General features: G+C 43.2%; 1 protein-coding gene and 1 long non-coding RNA gene across 6 annotated transcripts in view; both read right to left on the bottom strand.

Annotated features, from left to right (window-relative positions):
* LOC306660446 overlaps positions 1-22,650 on the bottom strand; it is a 356,489-nt gene that overhangs the window by 131,528 nt on the left and 202,311 nt on the right. The window lies entirely within an intron of this gene.
* The window catches only part of ADD3 (adducin 3), a 115,249-nt gene continuing 112,372 nt past the window's right edge, over positions 19,774-22,650 (bottom strand). For 4 of the 5 annotated variants that reach the window (XM_079138673.1, XM_079138675.1, XM_079138672.1 and 1 more), the window contains exons 14-15: positions 22,550-22,645; positions 19,774-21,952 (exon numbers count right to left, since the gene is read on the bottom strand). In XM_079138673.1, coding sequence (XP_078994799.1) covers positions 21,660-21,952; positions 22,550-22,645 — 389 coding nt within the window. In that variant the 3' untranslated portion in view covers positions 19,774-21,659. The remainder of the gene's footprint in view (positions 21,953-22,549; positions 22,646-22,650) is intronic. The other variant, XM_079138676.1, reaches the window with a different exon arrangement.

Here is a 22,650-nt window from a genome sequence, read left to right on the forward strand (position 1 = left end):
GATATTACTTAAAAGAAATTGTTACCGATTTTCATTGGAAATTTTTTTATTGCCAGTATATGGAAATTCAATAGATTTTTGTGTATAGATCTTGTCTCCTGAAATCTTGCTGAACTCATTTACTAGCTCTAATACTTTTTTTTTGTAGGAAGACTTTTCTCTGTAAAAGATCATTTGCTGATAAAAATGATTTTGCTACTTTCTTTCCAATCTGAATTCCTTTTATTTCATTTTGTTGCTTAATTTCCCTGCCTAGAACCTCCAGCACAATGTTGAACAGAAGAGATAAGAGCAGAAGAGATAAGAGACAAAGAGAGATGTCTTTGTCTTGATCACGATCTTAGGGGGAAAGTTTTTAGTCTTCTACCATTTTCTATGATGTTAGTTGTGTACAATGTAATTTCACATTTTCTAGGATTCACATCAAAAAAAAAAAAGAAATGGTAAAACTAATTTTGCTGATATATTTCACTTAATCCAATATATAACAAATCACCAATGTGTAATTATTATGGAAAGTAGTAATGAGATATTTTACTTTGCATACTAAAGCCTTTAAAATTTGGCTTTATTTTATATCCTCAGCATAGCTCAGTAGCTAGTTGCTACCATATTGGACAGCACAGATCTAGAATGTGCCTGGATGAAAGCAATAATGGCCAACATTTACTGAGCACTAGTCATGGGCCAGGTACTCTTCTAAGATATTTTTATCTATTTAACTCAATTAATCTTAATAGCAACCATATGAGGAAACCAAGATACAAAGAGGTTGTATTACTGGCTCCAGATTGCCCAGCTAGTGAGTGCAGCCCAGATTCCAACCCGAGAAGTCAGATTCCAGAGCTGGTGTGCTCTATTTTTAATAAATTTATTGAGATCTAATCCACATACCATATGATTATTTTCACTATATGCAGAGTTCTGCAACCATCTCTTAATCAAATTTTGAACATTTTGTCCCCTCAGAAAGGGAGTTTGTATCCACTGTGGTTGTTCCCCTTTCCCCGCAGGTCCCTTGGCCCTTTCTGACCACCGCTGTGCTTTCTGTTTCTGCAGATTGGCCTATTCTGGACATTTCATGTAAATGGAGTGGTCCTTTGAGACTGACTTTTTTCCGTTTAGCACGATCTTTTTAAGGTTTATTCATGTTGCCGTATGTATCTGTCCTTCCTTTCCTTGCCAAATGATATTCCACTTTGCAGATGGACCACATGTTGTTTATCCATTCATTTGCTGGTGGACACTGGAATTGTTTTTGCTTTTTTGTATTATAAATAATACTGCTGTGATGGTTTATGAGCAGTTTCTGTGTGGACCTATGTGTCCATTTCTCTTGGGTACTCCCAAAGAGTAGAACTTCTGGGCCGGAAGTTTTCCTATATTTCACAATTTGAGACTCTTCTGCAAAGTGGCTACACTGTGTGACATTCCTATCAGCAGGGTATGAGGGTTCCGGTTTCTCCACAGTGTTGTCAACACATGTTAAAATCTCTTTGTTTATAGCCATCCTAGTGGTGGGAACTGTCACCTAAATTGAACTATATTGTCCTACACAGGAGGCACTTAATGAAATGTTTTGAATGAAGGAGACAATAGACACATCTGGTCATTTTCAGTTGTGTGTTCTGAATAATGGCATAAAATGGCTCAAAACTTGCTTTAACAAAAAACAAAAGAGAAGGGTGAAGTCTCAGTGGTAGTCTTCTGGTGTGTGTGAGGCCCTGGGTTCAATCCCAAGCACTGCAAAAAAAAAAAAAAAAAAAAAAAAAAAAAAGGTGTTTTTCTCTTAAATATCTCCTGAGGCAATCACAGGAGGGTTTTGAAAGTGCAGATTCCCAGGCTCCATTCCCAGAGGCTGATTTGGCAGGCCTAGAAATCATTACTTCAAAAACTTTTTTGCTGGGCGATTCTGCCACGCAGCTAGATTTGAGGCTGAGTAATGTAAAAGGGCATTTTACAGCATAGTGCCAGCGTTTGCAACAGATCAACTGTTGAGGTTCCCTCCAGAGAGGCGAGTCTGTGGCTTGGACGGTGGCAATGAGACCTGGCTGAGTGAGTGTTGGGAGCCACAGCCCTGCAAGGTGTTGAAAGCCACGTGCCAGTGGAGACACAAAAAGTAAGACTTGTCAAGAGCTTTCCTGGTTGCCCTAAGCTTACAACTGTGACACCTTGTTTAATCTTTAGAACACCAGGATTAATCACCCCTTTTTACAGATGAGAAAACTGAGTCTGGAGGGATTCAGTGGCCGAGTCTCACAGTTCCCTGAGTCTCACAGCTCCCTGAGTCAGGCTTGGAGCCAGGTCTCTTTGACCCCACTCTGCTCCTTCTCCTCCCTGACTGCTCCCAGCCTTGAGGCACTCACTAAATCAAAACCCGTGGGCTGTTGCTAGAAGGGCCGACCAGAAAGGAGCAAGGCTCTTGGTGGGGTGTGTGGAGAGGAGCCGGATGAAACACGGGGAGGGAGAGAAGGAGTGTCAAACTGAGGAAAAAGAGGGTTTCCCGGGGCGGGAGCTTCAGCCCCTGCTGACCCCACCCAGCTCCTGTTGTGTCATGAGACTCTCCTATCAGCGGTTCCTTGGCCCAGGCTGGTGCTAATTTTCACACTTGCCTGGTTTGTCCCAGGGTGCTCCCCCACCCCTCCAGAGGGGTTCAGAATGAGCAAACATTCCTCCGGGTTTGAGGATTAGGAATAGATGCTTCAGGGGCAACACCTCATTTAGATGCATTTTTCAAGGAGGAAAGCAAAGCTCGGAGACATCAAGTAACTAGCCTAAAATCATACAGCAAATGAAGCAAAGCTGAGATTCAAATTTTGTTCTTGGTCGTGTCCCCCAAAACTCACATGTTGAATCTTAACCCCCCAATGCAACAGTGTTAGTGGTGAGGCATTCGGTGCTTAGAGAGCAGAGCCCTCATGCTGGATTTAGGGGTGGAGGGAGCAAGGGCCTCTCTTGGGCCTCTTTTATAAGAGGCCCTACTCCATAGGGGTGTGTGTGTGTTGGGCTTATTCACAGGGCCGTGCCGGGCCCCTGGTGACATGCTCTGCCTTATTCCTGACGGGAGAGACCCTTGCAGGAGCAGCAGTTTCACAGGAACTTATAAAAATCTCTCAGAGACAAAGGCAATTTAAAGGGCTGGTTTATCACAGAGATAGGCTCCTTCTTCACAGGCCCAAGGAAATCATCAAAAGTAGAGACTGGGAAACTCAGCTTCCTGCTTCTGCCCTCAATTCCCCACCACCATCACCACCATGACCACTAAAAATAAGACCAAACCCAACTCACGCCCTCCTAAGTCACTCTCCTCATCCTCCCTAAGTCACTCTGCTCGTGATTTATCTCCCGCTTCCTGTTGATCTTGAAGGTTGTTTTATTTCACAGCCACTGACTTCTGTTCACAGCCCACTGGGCACTTCCCCAGCTTGGGAGGAAACAGCATTTAAGAAGAAAGGCAAAGAGAAGGTGAAAGGTGGGAAACAGCAGGGTCCTGAGGGGCCAGTCCTGCCTCTCTTCATCCACTTTGCTGGGAAGGCCCCCACCCCTCCACCCCAGGAGTGTGGCTACCCAGGATACTCTGGTCCACTGCCTGGTCATAGTTTTGACAAAATCACCCACTGTCCTGCCAGAGGTAGTTACGGTACAGAAGGCACAATCTCTATCTGGAATCGATCATCCAGCACTGGGGGAGAGCGGGGTCGCAGGACACAGGATCTTTGGGGACAGTTGATGATAAATGCCCTTTTCCCATCTTCATTTATTGCCTGGAAGTTGGGAGTCAGAGGCTGAGATTACTGACTTGGCTCCCACATGCCTCTTCCAGTCACACATTCAAACTCCATCCCCTCTTGGAGATGTCCCAGGAGCCCCTCAGTGAGACCTAACCCCACCTTCTCAGTCTCCCTTTGCCTTGTTCCTCTGGCTTCCTTGCTAGACTACGAATTCTTGGAGGGGCATGGACATCTCTTAACCACTATTTTTATTTTTTATTTATGGACACAATACCTTTGTTTGTTTGTTAATTCTTACGTGGTGCTGAGCTGCAACCCCAGCCCCTTAACCACTCTTTTTAGAAATTACACAGTATATACACAATGTTTACTGTGAAAACATTGGAAAATTCAGAAACTCCCTACTCTCTCACCTCCAAGAAAAAAAGGATAAAATTTATCCATGATGCCCCAGCCTGAGACTTGAAACATTTGGTGATCTTTCCATTTCTCAATGTAGGTAGGCAGGCAGGCAGACAGACATACGCACACATCCCAGAATGGAATCAAATACTCCACTTTAAGTTCTACAATTCTTCTATTTTATCTTTTGGTGCCAGGGATTGGGCCTAGGGGCACTTAACCACCACATCTCCAGCCCTTTTTTTTTAAATATATTTTATTAGAGACAGGGTCTCACTGAGTTGCTTATGGCCTTGCTAAGTTGCTGAGGCTGACTTTGAGCTCACTATCCTTTGCCTCAGTTTCCAGTTGCTGGGATACAGACGTGCACCTCCACATCAGGTTTATAATTCCTTTTTTGCTTACTCAATAATCTCAAAACATTTTCATAACATTTTGTATCATTAAAAATCACTGCAGAGCCACGTGCAGTGGTGCATGCCTGTAATTCTAACGACTCGAGAGCCTGAGGCAGGAGGATCACAAGTTCAAAACCAGCCTCAGCAATTTAGCGAAATCCTGTTGCAAAAAAAAAAGGACTGGAGATGGGGCTCAGTAGTTAAGCACCCCTGTGTTCAATCCCTGGTACAAAAAAAAAAACAAAAACAAAAACAAAAAAAACCTGCTGAGTTACTCTATCAATTGTATCAGTTTTCTCAACCAGTCTCCTATCATTGGACATTGAGGTTATTTATTTGGCTTGACATGTCTTTACCCAGCTCAGCTGTGAGCCAACTTCTCCTTCCAGAGCAGAAAGGGATCCAGTTTTTTTTTTTTTTTTAAAGTTTCATTAAAATATAACTCAGATATCAACACTTACTGTCATTTACCCATTAGTTTTTGACTCTATACAGCACCCAGACCTGTCCCTTGAATGCAGTAGCTACTGGACCCATGTTTTCTGGGTTGATGATGCACTTACCCCAGACAGAACCTTCATGTTTCTCTGAAATTCATCTACACACTTTAAAACAATGAGCCAGCTCCAGCCCCACATTTGGAGTGGGTGAAGGCTTCATGGAGGAGGCATCGGAGCCTGGAGTCAGTGGTTACAGAGGAGAACAGGGTTGGGAACACACTGGATTTAGGTCTTAGCCCCTGAGCCTTGGTTTTATCACCTGGTAGGTAAAGGTAATCATAGCATCTACCTCATGAGATAATGAAATAAAGTGCTTAGTACATGCCTGGCACATAGCTGGTCCCCTCTGCCCTAGGAGGATGAAAGGCTGGCTCCCATAGCTGATAAGAACATCAAGTGGCAGAACTAGCATGTGCAATGACACAGGAGGGCAGGAGCAAGTGGCTGGAGTGAGACAGTTGGGGCCAGATCACCAATGGTCTCCTTGCCTGAGAAGGAAGTTGATGTCATCTCCCTGATAGGTCAGAGGCGATGAGTGACAGCACCACAATTTGCATTTTAATGGGCTCTCTGTCCTGTAGGGTTAGGCCCGGTGGAAGGAGAGAGAGGAGGAGCCGCCAGACCAGTGAAGGGTCCAAGAATTCATCCTGTAAATGAATTCAGGTGGGAAATGAGGACCTAACACCAGGACCTTGAAAATGGGGATAGAAAAAGAAGCCAAAAGGGAGAGAGATTTAGGAGGCAGTGTCAGTGGGGTTTGGTGGCCACATGGCCTCTTGAGTTATGGTCTGAGAAGCTCCTTGAGCCCCTGCAGGAGAAAGAGGGCAGGTCCCACCATATTCCATCCTTGTGACTGACAGGAGGCATCAGATTCCCAGTTACAGATCAGGAAATTGAGGCTCAGAAAGTCAGACTCAGAGGCCTGCATTTCTTTCATCTTGGTTTCTCTCTGGGAAGAAATGAACTGGACAGGAAAGCCTGAGGTGGATTTGGATAGGGAGGGAGAGCAGGTTCAAGATGATTCTCTTTCAAGGTAAGCAACAGTGGCTCGCTGGGACGGCAGAGCTCAGGAGGGGCAGGCTGAGGCTGGGGAAGCCTCTTCAAGGGTGGAAGGGAGAGAATTTGTCCCACAAGAGGCAGCATGTCTACAGTCCTCTCTCTTGCTCAGGATACTGAGCACAAGAAGCCTTGAAACAGGAGTGGGCTGGCCCAGTGGCCATGTTAGGGGAGGGGATGGCACACAGGCCCAGGCTGAGAACAGGCAGCTCCCCTCTCCTCTCCCATTCAGAAGCTCACCAGCGCAGGCAGGGAGCAGGATGCTTTTGAGTTTGGGGCCAGGCTGGGGGGTCACAGGCAGGTGACTGAGACCAAATTCTCCCAAACAACCTCGGGTGCTTCCTGAGCTCTGCCTCAGCAGGGTGGTAGAGACCTCAGGGGAATCGACACTCCGACTTCGACTGGCTGCTGGAGCTGTCCCAGGGCCCCTCACAGGGCAGGTGAGCTGAGGGGCAGTGTGGAGATAGTGCAAGAGCCACCTCCTCCCTCCCAAGCTGGGAGTTTGGGACTTCTCTCCTGTTGCCTGGGGGCGGGACCCTGGGAGTGGAATCCCAAGCTGCCAGGCCTCACACAGAAGGGAGAACCCCATCTTCTGCTCCGCCACAGGCCACACCTCCCACGGCCCTTCATGTGCACACTAGCCTTTGTCCACCAGGGCCTGCACACTTGGCTTAGAGTTAGCGGAGGCCCAGATGGGGACATGGCAGGGAGCCATCTGGTCTTCTCCCAAGACCCTCCGCCCCCGCCCCCCCCAAGGCCTCTGCCTGCCTTATTCTGACGACCCCCCTTCTTCTCTGCCCCAAACTCTTTATCCCTGTTTGCTGTCCGTCAATTAGGCACCTCAATACCCCGCACACAGAAAGCCAGCCAGCCAAGCGTGGCAAACCTGGCCCCCCTTCCCTGTCGCTCTTTTCCTCTGGGCTGGAGGAGTGGGAAGGAGGAAGAAAGGAGTCTGCAGTCTCCAGCTGGAAGTGACCGTGGCAGCGGTCTCTGCGGTCTCCTGACACTCCTAGGCCAGAGTGGGAGCTCCCAGGTGGAGGTCGGGAGTGAGGGACGGTGACACGTAGATGCCTTTGAGGGAGGGGTGGGTGGGGAGGTCAGAGGCATGGGTGTGGCTGTCACGGGATACATGTTCCCTGATTGACTCAGGGCCTTGCCTCAGTTAACCTCTCTGGTTGAAGTTCTAGGTGTGTCCAGCGGCTCCTCCCGCAGTGAGGGCAAGAGGCTCAATCTTGTCTCCCCGGCCACTGTGCGGACTCCAGCCACGTAGGAGGAGAGAATGAAAGTGGAAGAGGAAAGACGCCAGAGAGGTGAGGTGGGGTTAGGGACAGTGGGCGGATCCCAGGGAGGGACAAGGTCGGGATGCCTGGAGTGGGCCATCCCCAGTGCCAGGCCCTCAACCCACAGACTCACGTTGGTTTCAACCCTGATGTCAACCCCATGAGGAACACATGCTTGTCACAGCTGAGAAAACCATACTCAGTGAAAACATTTGCCCAAGATGGCTCAGCTGGTCTGTGGCAGAGCTTCTGGCTCCAAAGTTCATCTGCTTTCTTCTCAGCCACAGTCTCTCCCTCACCAGCCTCTGGAAGAGTCTGTTAGCCCCAGACACAGCCCTGGGCCCAGAGCTTCCCACCAGGCCAGGCTCTGCCTTCTTGTGGGACACACGGCCCAGTTTCAGATCACCTGATCTGTTCTGGGAAAGCCTGTCCCACTGCAGGGATCATGTGAGCTGCCCTAACAGCTTCCCTGGCGAGAGAGCCCAGCCTCCAGCCTCAGGAAGGAGGGCGGAGCAGGGCAGAGGCACAGAAGAGCCAAGCACTGGAGGGCGACTTGGCTCAGGAGAGACACGGTGGCTCAGAGGGCTCAGAGGCAGAGACGGCACCCTCGGGGTCCCCTGACCCCACGCACTGACCTGAGCTGGGGCAAGTTGTTTGGCATGCATGTAGGCGCCCAGGTTCCTCAGTCACAGATAGGCAGGGTGTCATGTGCCTACCTCCCGGAGGGCGGTGGGCCGGGCAGCCCCACTCTCTGCCTTAGAGCTGGCAGGTGCGCCAGTGGGGATTGCCAGTCCCATACTTTCTACCACTAGACTGACTCCTCCAGGGCCACGGGTCACACTCTTGGGGCTCAGAGCACCATGGCTGATAGTTGGGCAGTAGACCATGAGGCAGGTCTTCTCACCAGCACTTAACATGACTGGCACCGGCTCATGCTGCCCTCCAGGCAGGAAGTGGACTCACTCTGCTTCATTCAGGTCAAGTTCCTGGGTGCTTCCAAGTGTGTGGGTCAACCCCAGCTACCAGGAACTAGGAAGTTCAACTTTAATTGCTGGCCTGAAAGCCAATGTGAAGGTCTGCGGGGAAGGCAGACAGCCAGCAGCAGGTTTTGGGGCTGAGCTCCTCCCAGTCTCCCTCACTTCAGATAGAGAGCTCTATCTACCCCTAGGAAGCCCCTGCCCCACACATACTGCTCAACCCAGCACACCAAGGCCTGGTCCTTCTATATGAAGCTTGTGCCCTTGCCTGCTGACAACCTCCCAATATTTGTCACTCCTCTATTCAGATAGGAGGCTAAGCAGAGGGAGAAGGGTGGAGCACCAAGTGAGGTGGGGTGGGAGCAGCAATAGGCTTCAAATATGCAAACCACACCCAGAAAAAATGCCTGCCTGCTAACCAGACCTTCATCTTTGGCAACCACTGGATGCTAGAAACCTCAACGTCTTCCCCAAATGTCTCATCACAGTACGCGTCAGCCACAGACGGTGTGCTTCCTTAGTGGATCTCCAGAAACTGATCATCTGCTTCACTTTTATCAGGATTGTTTTCACTGCCCTTAAAGACAGGAGCCCTGGTTAACAGATCAACTGACCTTCTTACTCCAGCTCTGGACCCAACAATGATTCTGGGTCCTCAAACTTCTAATCTAAGGAAAGTTCTCTGTGCAAGGAAATATGCCCTGGAGCTGAGACTACCAGTGGAACAAAATTCCAGTGATTCTCAAGATATGAGCACTCAACGTAAAGGACAGTGTCCACCCGAGAATTCTTCAGTTTGTTTCCCAAGAGGGATGAACTGGCTGATGCTGGGGAAGGGCGTGGGGGGTAGGAGAGGTGGGAATCCACACACTTGCTTCATAGCTGTTGACCTCTCAACCTGTCACCTCCAAGATCTGGCCCTGCCCTGGGTCAGGTTCCATCTTTCAGTGGGGAAAAGGCAGCCAGCTACCTTCAGGGGAAAGTGTCCAAATGACAATTGGCATCAGGGAGAGCAGTGTGGGGAGAAATCTATATTTGGAAGCGGACAGAGCTGGGAGGGTGGTTCCCTGGCCTTATCAGGTGCCCACAGTCCAGCATGGCACCAGGGCAGATGGGCTGTCCTGTCTCCACCCTGCTGGACTTGGCTCAGTCCCCACAAGAGGGAGGGCCTTGCCCTCACACACCCCTGTGCTCGGTGTCACTGTGCTCTATTGACCCCACTGGCCTCCACGCCACTACAGCTGTAATGGGAAGAGGCGGGGTGAGAGGAGGCATGGTGCAGCGGAAGACTTGGGAGGTACGGCTAAGGGAGAGTTAACACCTGCTTGATCCCAGTGTGTTCAGAAAGAAATTAAACAGCCCTGTCAGAATTCATTCAGCTTGGAGTGTTAATCACATTTCTTCCTGGTGGCAAAATCGCCATGGCTTAGATAAGTCGAAGTAGCAAATACTGGGAAGTGCTTTCCATCTTCCCCTGGGGGCGGGTGATGGCACAGCTGTGACCTCAGGCTGACATTGCTTGATATACTCCTCTGATATTACTGGCCATGACACCTTGGGCAAGCCATACCTCTTCTTAACAGTCTCACTTTCTTCATCTATAAAGCAGAGAACAAGTTTTTATGAAATCAGTCAAGTGCAGAGTATAGGACAGAGAGGCTCAGTACCTGTGCCCTTCCCTTGTCTACCTTCCCATTTGACTTCTTTGATATCATGGACTAATTCTGATTATCATGCTCTGGTGTTTTTTCTTGGACACTCCTCTCTTTAGAAGGTGGAACCTAATGTCCCTCCCTTTGCAGGTTGAACTGTGACTCACTTTTTAAAAATTTTTATTTTTTTCCTGAGACAGGGTCTTGCTATGTTGCCCAGGCTGGTCTTAAACTTCGGATTCAAGTGATCCTCCAGTCTCAGCTCCTGAGCAGCTGAGACTATAGGTGTGCACCACCACACCTGTTTTAATGACTCACTTCCTAATGACTACGACATGGCGGAAGAGGTGTGTGACTTCTGAGGCATGGTTCTATGGTTATTGTGGTCCACTCTGTCCTCTCTTAGATTGTCTGCTCTGGTGACCACCTTATCATGAGGACACTCAAGTAACTTATGGAGAAGCCCATGTGGGGTGCACTTAAGGTCCCTCCACCAACAGCCAGCCGGGCTTGCCAGGCATTGTGGAAGATGAGCTGCCAATGTGGGCAAGCTTCCAGATGATGGCCGCCTCTTGAGAGATGCTAAGCAAGGTTCCTGAATTTCTGACCCAAAGAAATGGTGAGATATATTAAATGCAGTTTTAAGCATCCACATTGAAGTGATTGTGACATCACAAGAGTTAACTATACAAAGCCCAGTGCCCTCTAAAAAAGATCTTGAGATCGCCCAGAGGTAAAGGCATAACTATAACAAAGTAGAAGGCTAAGATTTGAAAGATGAGAGTGGAGTAAGAAGTAGGGTAGGCTGAGGGAGGAGTCTGACTGAATCAGAAAAGCTGAGTGAAGACAGAACAGAGCCCTATGCTCCTGGGAAGCCAGGGCACAGATGGACACTTGATGGGCCATACAATACCTATGTTTCTGGTATGTGTGGGGGTCCGAATGAGACATCCTTTACATAAGTAACATCATACAGAATGGTGGATGGTGTCTTGCAGGGGCTGTACCTTCTGTAGGTCATACTGAGCGCATTTGAAATGTGCACACACACAGCAGTTACCTGTGGCTTCACTTATAAAAAGACACCCTCTGACCGTTTTTAGGAGTTCTTGACTTCATAAAAATGCCAAGAATGCACTGCATCTTAAAATTTTAACTTTTAACATAGGAACTAGATAGAAAATAAAGAATAAAAGAGCATACAGTAAAAGTCTCTATCCTGCCCCTCCCCACAGGCCAGGTCCCTTTCTGTGGTCAACCTTGTATGGCTTTAAACTTCCAGGGGTATTTTATACACACACAAGCAAATCATATAAATTGTCTCTCCCTTTTATTACACAATGGGGAATTATTCTGCTCTGTGCTTTTTATATTCAACATTCATATGGTCTAAAATAACACCTTCCTTTACTTGTAATTTTGATTTTCTGAATTTGGTATTTTATTGTTGAATATTTGGAATATAAAAAAAGAGGCAAGGAAATAAAAAAAAAAAACATTTATAATCCCACCACTAAGAAATCATCATTGTCTAGGTATGTTTTTTCTTCTTTTCCTTCTAAGTATGAATGTGTATAATTTTATTCATTCTTAAAAATAAAATTAGTACCAAACTCTAAGAAAAATTTAACTTTGGCTTCTTTTTCCCATTGACTTTTACATACTCCACCCTGCCCCCACCCCAACCAATATATTGAGTATATGCAGATTTTTCTTAAGAAGCATGTTTATTTTCTTAATGTCTAGCCCAGCCCAGGACTGATATGAAACTGCCTTTTCTGCACCTTCTCCAGACTGCCGTAAGAACAGCTTAGACTGCTCTCTACCACCAGAGCATCCCTAAGATTTAAAACTGCAACTGTGAAGCATTCTTTAAGCTTGTTCATTAAAGACTTTCTTAGATTCCCAAAATGAAAGAGTTGGGGCCACAAAGCCCCCAGATGACCAACCCCTGTGTGATGGCCCTCAGTCTTCCAGGGACAAAGAGCCAGGAAATTAGTCCAAAAGGCCCAAAGGCAGCTGCTTCCACTGAAAGGCTCTTGAACCACAGTGATCTGGACTCTGCGGGAAGCTGCCTTGGGTCTAGGCACCCCCCTGGTCTTGAGATGCATCCTTGTTTGGGAGAAATTGTGTACAATTCTTCCAACCATCACCTTCCCAGGGCACAAACCATACCTCCCAACGATGGAAAAGGGCAATTATCAGTTATCTGGTCACTACTTACCTTCGTTTTCAAAGACTGGACACCTGGTGAGAGTTATGCAAAGACTTCTACAAGGAATAGGAATGACAGCATTTCAAATGGGTAACAGTGAGAGGAATAACCAGTCGTAGTTTTCTCCTGGCATAAGGAGACCAAAAAAAGGTGATACTACCAACACTAAGGGCTCCATGCTAAGTTTTGTGTATATTATCATCTTGCTTAATTCTTATAACTGCATTAAGAGGTTTTAGTACAATTATATACATTTTATAGAAAAGTGAAGAGCAGGAAATCAAACTCAAGTCTCTGTGATTCCAGAGCACAAGCTGTTAAGACTATGAGATTTATTACTGAAAAAAATGCTACAATAATTTTAAGTGTGCAAATTTCATAGTACTATTAGCTTATTAAGATAACAAGTAACATATCATGTGCCATAGCTAGAGTATCCTCTCATCTAATTGGCTAAGTGGGAAAGAAAACACGAACCCAGTGTGATGTAATGGTGTACTTAACGTGATGTCTGCTGTTCCCAGAGATCCAGTGGGTAGCCTTGGGAATCAGAGACTCAAATTTGATTCCTTAGGTTTAAACCCCAGCCTTACGCTTAACTAGTTGTGTGACCTTGGGTGACTTCTCTAAACTAGTTTTCTCATCTGAAAAATGGAAAAAATTATACCTACCATGGAGGTTTGTCTTATTAAATTAAAGCATCCACTTAAAGTGCTTGGTGCTCAGTAAATTGTTACACTTTACCCATGGAGTTATAATGCATTGATAACCTCAATGACAGCAACCTTCAGTTAATAACCGCACTACTGATTGGGATGCAGTAACCATATCACTGGAAATTTTATTAGTGTACCTATGAAAGGGTTTGCTGAGAAAAGACCCAGTACCCAGTCTTCTATCCTTTGCACACCTCAAAATTGCTCTTGGCTATGCAAACTACATTGTATACTTGATCAGGAAGCCTCTCCCAGTCTGAATTAGTTAATGCCTGTGGGGTTGCCCAGGCAAGGTTCCTCACCAAATTCTTCCTCACCAAAAGTCACGAGAGGTTCAGGATGCTTCTCTGACATTGCTGCAAGTTCTAATACCTGACTTTGCTACCAGTGGTTGAGAAGGCTGCATTCAGTGAATAACCTGCCTAACAGCAAGGAAAAGACTTGACGTTTGATTCCTGGACCTACTGTTTACGAGGTGGTAAAATGAAACTCTCTCCAAACCTGTTTCCCATCAGTGGAGATAACCCTATAATGCAGGGTTGAGGCTTAAATGAGATAGTTAAACATAGTTTAAAGCCCACACATGGTCAGTGCTTGATAAATAGTAACTACTATGGCTTGCCTTCTAGATTAGTGACACCAAGTAGGATTTTCACACCAAGCCACTTCCTGACTTGCATGCCATTTAAGACACAACACATCTTTTTGCTATGTACATGTACTACATGTCATGAATGTAGTACGTGAGCAACAGAAAAGCTGACTCTATTCTTGACCCAGCATGGGAGACAATGAAGAATGAACAAGGTATAGTCCTTCCAGTCCCAGAACTCTCAGTCTTATAGGGGAGATGGATACATAATCAGTAAGGAGGTAGGCTGAGCTAAGATGTGATCCTGAAGTGTTACCGGGATTTGGTAAAGGAATAAGTCATTTTCTTGAACAGAAACTGCCTCCCACCAGTGAGGCCAGGAGGAGAAGGTGCCTGGAGGCCCTGCTTTCCTGGTGTAGGGTTGGGTATTGTACAGACAACGGGGTGCAGAGGACTGTGGGCCTAGCTCGTTCTTGGATGCCCCAGATGATGATCACAAACTGAGTTCTCTCAGGTAAGGTCCCAAGAAAGTCATTCTCCCTGGTTGCAAGCTGGAGGAGTGAGCTGAGAGGTAACTTCTAGGCAAATGTGGTAAGCCAAATCAGAGCAGCCTCTGACTCAGCGCAAAAGGCGATCACCACCACGGGAGCTATGGAGGACAAGCCATGTGGAATCCAAGCCATTTTGCTGGTACAGTCATAGGCACATTTCTTCCAGAAAAGGGAGGAAAATGGACCAAACACTCGGATTCTCTTCTGTCCAATCAGTGCTCTCCAGGAACATCTTACAGTGCTTCCAAATAAGAGGGGTGCTGTGAAGCCACCCCTAGCGCTCACTTTTTTTCTGTGGGAAACCGCCTCCAGGTAGGGTAAATGAGTGTGTAAGGAACACAGGGCCATCTTCACTGTAGAGATTTGGTAGCACTCTGCGCTTGCTCATTGGTCTCTGCTGGCGCTCCTAGTTTGAGTTCTGGTGCAATCCCAGCTCTGCTGCCCTCTTCCATGGCTGGGTCTCATGGCCGTGGTGCTTTCAGTATGAAAGCCAGGTCAGGCCCTTCCCCCGTTTTTGCAGTGCTTTTCTCCGACAGCCACAGCTCTATGGCCTGCTCACCTGGCTGCGGTCTCCAGGCCTGGTCCTGCTGAAGCTGAAGGAGCTGAGGTAGCTCTAGCTTCTGGTTCTGCCAAGCCTACCACCAGACCAGTTAGGCCTTGTCTTGACTCTGAGCACTGCCTAGTTCCTGGCCTTCTCAGCAGGATCTTGTCCCTCAGTTCTGACAACAGGATCCCCATCTGTCACTTTTCTTACATCTGAGTTCCTGTCTTGAAGAACTAACTATAGTTGTCCCAGTAAGCCTGAGGTCCTGCCTTGATCTTGCCATTACCCCACAGGAAGTAGAGGAAGCACTGCTCTTGAAGCTTGGCCTGTGGCTGGGGCTCCTATGCATCCTTCAGTGCTTCTGCTGTCCTGCTTTCCTGATTGGGACTTGTGCTTCCCTCATGCAGACCACTTTTCCAGACTGTTTTGGTGGACTGTCAGGTCCTCCAGGTTCCATGTTTCACCTGCTGGGCTGGACTTGCTACTAGCTTCTTCAGTTGGAGCTGTTCCTCTAACACCTGACTTTGCTCAGTGAGTGGGAAGAATTCCAGAGCTTGCCACACCCAGTCTGCCCTGCTTTGCAGTTAATTGAGCCATGCTCAGCTTGACTTTGGCAAGTGTATGTGTATACACTCTTGCTCAATATTAACCTAAAGGTCAAAATAGACAAGACCATAACTACATATGAAATAATTTCATACACAATCCTAAAATATAAAACTGTTTAAAAGATATTTCAAAAAAAGTACCACACGATAGCTTTAAAACTAATCTAAAAGGCGTGACACACTGAAAAATCCAGGTGCAATGGGAACCCCTCCCTGTCCCCCTGAGGACCCATGGATGATGCTTGGGATATATTCTTGGGTGTCTTAATCTCAAATGACCTTTCTTTCCCTTGAAACAACTGAAGCCAACATTTCCAAAATAGAAACCAGGTAGGAAGTAATGTTTAACCTTGTTAGTCCAGTAAACACCTTTGGAAGAGTTTGCCTGTGCCTGCCAACAAGTTGGCTGTATCTACATGTTCTCTCATAAAACTGAGGAGGTCATCTATCCCGAAGTCAAAGTCTATCACGCCAGTCACCACTGCAATCCAACCCCCAGAGTCTTACTCAACAGGAAAGGGGTGAGGTATGGAGTGCAACTACTTCCTCCACAGCTCCTGTTTGGTGAGAATCTTCAGGAACGACTGCTACAGGAAAAATAATGTGTTGGTTTAGATTCTATCTGTCTGTAAAAGAAAACGCTCCCATTTTAAGGATAGACCATGGCTGGCAAATTATCAGAAGGGGGCTAGCAGCACTGTAGCTTCAGGGCCAGACTGGGAATGTCATTACTTTTTTTTTTTTTTAAACCCAGAAAAGACCATTTACGTTAAGAATCCCTCAGGGATGATCACAAAGCCCACCTCCGACTCCTGCATTTTATAACATACTTAATTTCCAACCCCATCTGCTGGGGTGTGTATTACATTGCTTCGGGAAATCCTCATTTTCTTGAAAATTTCACATCTAAATATCAACCTGAAGGGGACATTGTTTGGTCTAAGAAATCCAATTAGCTAATATTCCAAAGTAGTTTTTCTACAGAACTGACGTATTTTGAGTTCTTTCCAAGGAACAGTCTACTAACAAATAAAAATCTTGTCTAAATGTCTGTTCATTGCATGCTACAGGTTTGTAGTATGTTATTTCCTACTTCAAAAACACATTTAAAAAAATCTTAGAATAATTTCTTTAGAAATTTAACATTCTTCAATGCATATTCAAATTTGGTGACTACAACCAATGCTACTGATTTTAAGGCATGGGGGGTTTAGAAGGGAACTAGTATTTTGCCTAGTGATTGTAGTTATCTGGGACTGAAAATAAGGGATTTTCTTACATTGTAAGTAAAGTCAACACTGACTAAAGAATGTCCAAACCTAAAGGTAGTTTGTATAGAAATAAAACCTAGAAACAAAACTGGTATAATCAATAACCTTCACCAAGCTTTGGTATCAAGACTTAGCAAACCAGAAATTATATAGCCTTTTAGTAACTGGACGGGACATATATCCAGCACTTATTTTTCTGCTACACTAGATTTTTTTTTTTTTCTAGAGAAGAATCAAAATTTTCCAGTTTGTCATTTAAGGTATAAATGTTATTTTAAAAAAGTTACTGGTTCTAATATTCAAAAATTAGCATGTTGATTAATGAGAGAATAGTAAAGATTCTCATGGAAAATCTTAACTTTAGGTAAACAATTACTGATAAATAATCTACAGGCTTTGTTTTGCAATGTATTTCTCTTTATTCCTGTCATAAAGTTCTAGATATTAGTTTGCAGGAAATTCTAGAAAACTACGTCTACCTATTCCTAGGTTCTGATCCAATGGGTTTCCAAGGGAGACTGCTGTATAGTAGAAAAGCATGAGATGCAAATTCTGAAGACCTTTGCTTGAGTCCTGGCTTAGCCCCCTTTGAGCTATGTGTTAGCCAAGCACAACCTCTCTGAAGAATTAATTTCTCACAAGTTGAAAAAAGATAACTTTGCTGTAAGAAACAAATGAAGTAATTTGACATCTATAAACTTCCCTCAGCTTAGCCACCTAGCAATGTATAATTAGAATGAATTTCTAAATCCAAACTCCAAAGATATTTTGAAGAGTTTTCTCAATTAACTAAAATTAAACTTAGATGTGTATTGCCCCCTAATGGTCATCTCAGAAATGAACCCCCTTTGAATACTATATATTTTTTTTTCTGTTAAAAAGTTCCTTAAAACTTATTCTTGTTCTGAACTCCATTATGTGCCCTGGTTTTTTCTCTGAAAAAGACCATCTCTAACTATACTCACTTAGCTACAGTCACTTCTGATCTTTAAAACTACCTCTATGACTAAATTACCTTCTGTTTTCAGAATCCTTTCCTCCAATGTTTCCCTTGCTGCCAGCATTATAAATAAAAACACAAAGGCTTTCTTTCCAAGTCGCTGCCACCTCTTAAGCAAAGGCCGCAGATACTACCATGTTTGCAGACGCTATGGAGAAGGTTCACAAGCAGCTTCTTCATCCTAAGGGTGCTGTCACCACAGCTCACTTCATTTCTTCATTCTAGGCTGATTCGTTGGAAGGAAAATTCTTCCCAAAGTCCATGCTTTATCTTGAATCTACTTCTATCAAAACATGAGTTCACCATAGCTGAACTTAGTCCAAACTAAGGGAATTCTCTCTCCTTAAGAAACCACAAAAATGTACACTGGAGCCACAAAGAGACTAGCACACAGATGGCACCGGTAATTTTGGAAGTCTGAATCTATGGCTGAAACACCAGCACCTCCTTTTCATCTTCAAACTTTTCAAACTTGGCTTCATCATCTATAAAATGTGGATGATAATATCTATTTTACTGGGATGGTGGTGGGAATGAGCTAATGTGTGAAAAGCATTTAGCATTATCTTTGCTATACAGAAAGCATTTGAGGGGTCAGGGAGGGAGGCAGGGGGAGGATGGAGGGAGGAAGTTGGGGGAAGTTACTGAGAGAGAAAGAGGCAGGCAGGGGCTATCAACTAGCGCCTTGGTCAAAAAGATGCCAATTATCAAAGGGTGCATTTATATTGCTCCACACAGGCATGAAACCTCCAAGGAGTCACTCCCTCTCAGTTTCTTTCTGAGACCACGCCTTAAACATTCTCAATGTGTTCTCCATAGTAACTGCAGGTGATACCTGTTTTGGTGAAATGGGACCTGCTGAGAGAGCAGGGTTGAGGATAACTGAGGAGCATAAGCAACAAAGGAAATGTCTTCCAAGTTCTGGGCATTTCACAACAAACATGGTGCCTACAGACTAAGGAAAGGGAAGTTGAATACAAGGTAGTATAAAGGATTATTGAGTCTATTACACCCTCTAGTGGCCACAAAGAAGACTGTTCTTAAAATCCCAGTTTGGCCAAGATGTCAATTTGGATATAAGCACATACCACTGAGTTTAAAAAACATGTGCCTTCATGTATTTCTGCTTATATTTTAAAAAGGAGCTAATGTTAAAAGACTCCAGTGCTGCCACAATTTTATCCATTCAGTTCTCTTTATTTCCTGTTGAATGAAAATACTGATCAATAAAGGAAAGGGCATAGGCAACTACTTTTCAAGTTATATTGATTCTCAAGGGAGAACTGAAGATAATGGTCTTTGTTGCTTTATGGAAGGGAACTCTGAAATGAGCATTTTTCTAAAATAGCATTTTTCACCACATGGTTATTTACAAGCCAAAGTAATAATTAAATATGCCCAAGACTATGAATCTATTCTTATTTGCCCAAGCCCTTCATTTTTATAATAGGTAAGTATAGTAAAAACTTCGATTAACTAGAACCCTCAATTAACATGATTTCCCCCTCTTAAGCTCTATTTTTAGGACAAGATGGGGAAAAAAAATCACATGAAATTATTCATGTGAGGGATTTTAGTTTAAAATCTAGGGTGGGTTATTTTATATTAAGTAGAAAAAGAATCCAGAAATTATATTCACATGATTATCAACATAGAAAATATATATATAACTGGACAAGTGCTGGAAGGCAATGAAGAGTATTTTCAATGTTAATATAATGGAATGGTAAACTATTCTCTAGTCTTTCTGCTATTTTCTTTACATTATTTGTATAATAAATTTAAAATCAAAGGTCAGTATAAACTGAATTCCTATCTTACAACATCTTCCATTTTACATTGATCGATATAAATAGAATTGAGATGATTAGAATTCTAAGGCCACCATGCCCGATCAAAAAATAGATTTTTAAACAAATTTTTAAAAATTTTATTTCTTTGTAGTTGTACGTGCACAGTGTGCCTTTATTTGGTTTATTTTTACGTGGTGCTAAGGATTGAACCCAGTGCTTCACACATGCCAGACAAGTGCTCTGCCACTGCACTACAGTGCCAGCCCTCAAAAAATAGGTTTCTCAGCGAATATTTCCTCCAATATGAGCTGAAACGAGAATGGTCTCACATATCTGTTTTATATGTAAATTTTCAACTAATTTGAAAATACAATTAAGTTGTTTCTTATTCAGAGGGATCAAACTTAGTTCCATTGAAGTACTAAACTCAACATCCACAAAAAGCAGATAAATAAGCAGTCCCAAATGGAAACCCTGTGATACGAAATCCATATATTTAAAATACTGTTTATTTGTGATTTAACATTAATTAGCATAACATCTAAGAGCAATATCAGATAACATTTATACATTTTTCCACAGGACACAGGTTCATTGGCTCATTCATTATGCCAAAGCAAGTAAATAGAGGCATTAGCAAAAGGTGCAATAGTTTACTGTGGCGTTTAAAAAATATTTATGCACATTGCATTCATTTAGATATATATATTTTTAAAAAGTTATGGAAAAGCATAGTTCACAGGTTACTGTTTCTACATATGTTGTAATACAACAAATGATGTAGAACGTAAAACAATCCTCAAATACACAGTTAAGCAACTGAAAGTTTCCACTAAGAGATTAGAACACTGATTCCAGTAGTTAGTGAGATCTAGAATGACATTTCCAGGTTTTGTTTCAACTCTGCATCACACTCACACAGAACCAGCCCAGAACACACTGTAGTCAATGTGAGTTTGTGCATGCCAACTCACCCTCCAGAACACTTTGGATTATTTTTACCCACTGACCGTTTTGGATCACTGATTTTACAGATTTGTGACATCACTTGGAAAAGGGGAGGGAAACTATATTAAGTCTAGGTTTAAATTTGTATTTACATTAGAAAGATTAACTGAAAAGATAAAAAAGGTTTGTAAGAATTGAGAAGTGGTAGTTTTCTCAGTGGTGGGATGAGACTTACTGATTTCTTCTACTGCTGCTCTCTAAAGTTAGAAGGATTTAAAAAAAAAACTCAAATATCAACAAGCCATTGATTTTGGCAGAGAAGCAGGATTTTAGAAATTTGGGACATATTTCCAGTAACTTGCTATCCCATGGTATCATTCTCAAACTAGAATTCTTTTCACATCCCACCATTTGTTCCCTTTTCACTTTCCCTTTCATTCTTTTCATTTGGTTACCTTATGAGAGTTTCTTCATTCGTTAGCAATACTAAGAGAAAAATACATTAGAAGGTTCAAATATGAATCTAGATATACCTTTATATGCTCTAATCCTCGTTTGATACAAAATCCCTGGATTCTTGAATTATATTTAAGTATACTTAGTACCAAGCAGTCTCAAATAGGCTCTACTGTTGAATGATTGGCTAATATGCATATGACACTTTTATACTGAATGGTATACAAACATCAACATACAAAATTTTTTTTTGCCAGTTAAACTAAATATCCCATGTTATGTGTATAAAATCCCCTTTTTTGAAAAATAAGGGGTTTTCTAAACTAATAAAAAAGGAAGTTTTCAAAAATTATAGTTTATTAAAATGACTTTTTTTGGCAAACAAAGTTACTTCAGGTGAGGAAATTTTATAATATGAATAAAATTTCAAATGAATCTTTTCTTAAAACTTTTTAAAAAATTATGTGCCAGTGTATACTAATGCTATAGATTCTTGTCTTAGAAGCTTTTAAAGCATTCTGTTAATGCCCATTGAAACAATGGGGACCCAAAAGATACAGTCAATAATCATGGTAAAAAATTATAATCTGATTACCAAGTGAAGCAGGTGTTGAGAAATAAAAATTCTCACTTGTTCATTGGCAATTTCTTTCCAACGGATATTACAGAGAAGGCCTGAAGTAATTCAGACAGGTATCTGTGGTGAATTAAAATACTTCATGAGGGCAGAGCTAATTAAAACTAGCAACTTTTTAAAAATTCAATGTCATTTTTGGACATATAAGAGATGAATTTGAAAGTTCTTTCATAATGTTTTTCTTTTAGTAAAACCTCTTTCCAGTTCTTAAAGTCCAGTTTGCTCCATACCCCCAAATCTGTTCTACCACTGTATATTAACGATCAACTTAAATGTGGCATTTAAATGTGCAATGTCACACTGTAGTAATAAAAATTATAAAAAGACTTTATTTAGGCTTCAACTTTCTCCTTTTTTTTGTTCTTTTTCAGAAAAGAAGGAGTACGGAATTTCTTCTTTTTCTTGGATGGTGACTTTGAAGGTGAGCCATCAGGTGACAAGACTTCTTCAATTTTTTCTGGAGACTTAATGGTAATCTCGATGTTTTCTATGGTGGTGCTTGTAGTTAATCTACTCACTCGCTTAGCAAGCTCATCTTCAACATCATGCATATCATCCTTGCCATTTACAACCATGACAGGCACTTCCATGGAGATGAAGCTCTTGGAAAATAGATCATGGTTTTCTACAAAAGGGGAGGGTTTTTTTGGGTTATTTCACATAGTTAACAGTCTATATTATTTTGCAAAGTTTTAGCAATGTACTAAGGAATTACTTTAATTCTGATGAAGACATGATTATTTTAATAAATTATGGCTCTATTAGCATGAAGCTAATTTTCTTAAATGATATAAAGGTGAAAGAGAACAAAGTGGTTCATCCAAAGAGTAAAAGCTAGATAATTCTGGTTTGGAGACACATAGTTTCATTTTAAGTCAGTATAAAGGAGGCAGACAACTTAAATATTTTTATTTAGTTCTGGTGTCATTTGGCAATCAAAACTGAAAAAGATTTCATGCTGTTGATTGGAAGATGCATGACAAGCCAATTTTAATTCCACAAATTCTTAAGAACAAGGGATTGCCAAAATTCAGATTAAAGTATCAATGGCTGGACAAAAGTAGCACCTCATTTAGTAAGAAATGTAAAATTACTGTAATATTTTAGCTAAAATTCATGGTAAACTTACTGTGATCAGGAGTTCAATTTCTTACATGAAAACAAATGACACGGGGAGACTCAAGACTATTCAGTGAATGCTATGGGAAATTACATTGAATACCTTCTAATTTTTCAGGGACATTTTGCGGTGACTGAGTTTGAGACTGAATTTGTGAAACAGATGAAGCGTCATCTGAGAGTAATTCCTGCTCAGCATCTGTT

Source organism: Sciurus vulgaris, assembly GCF_902686455.1.
Source record: "Sciurus vulgaris genome assembly, chromosome: 4".
NCBI classification, from domain to species: domain Eukaryota; kingdom Metazoa; phylum Chordata; class Mammalia; order Rodentia; family Sciuridae; genus Sciurus; species Sciurus vulgaris.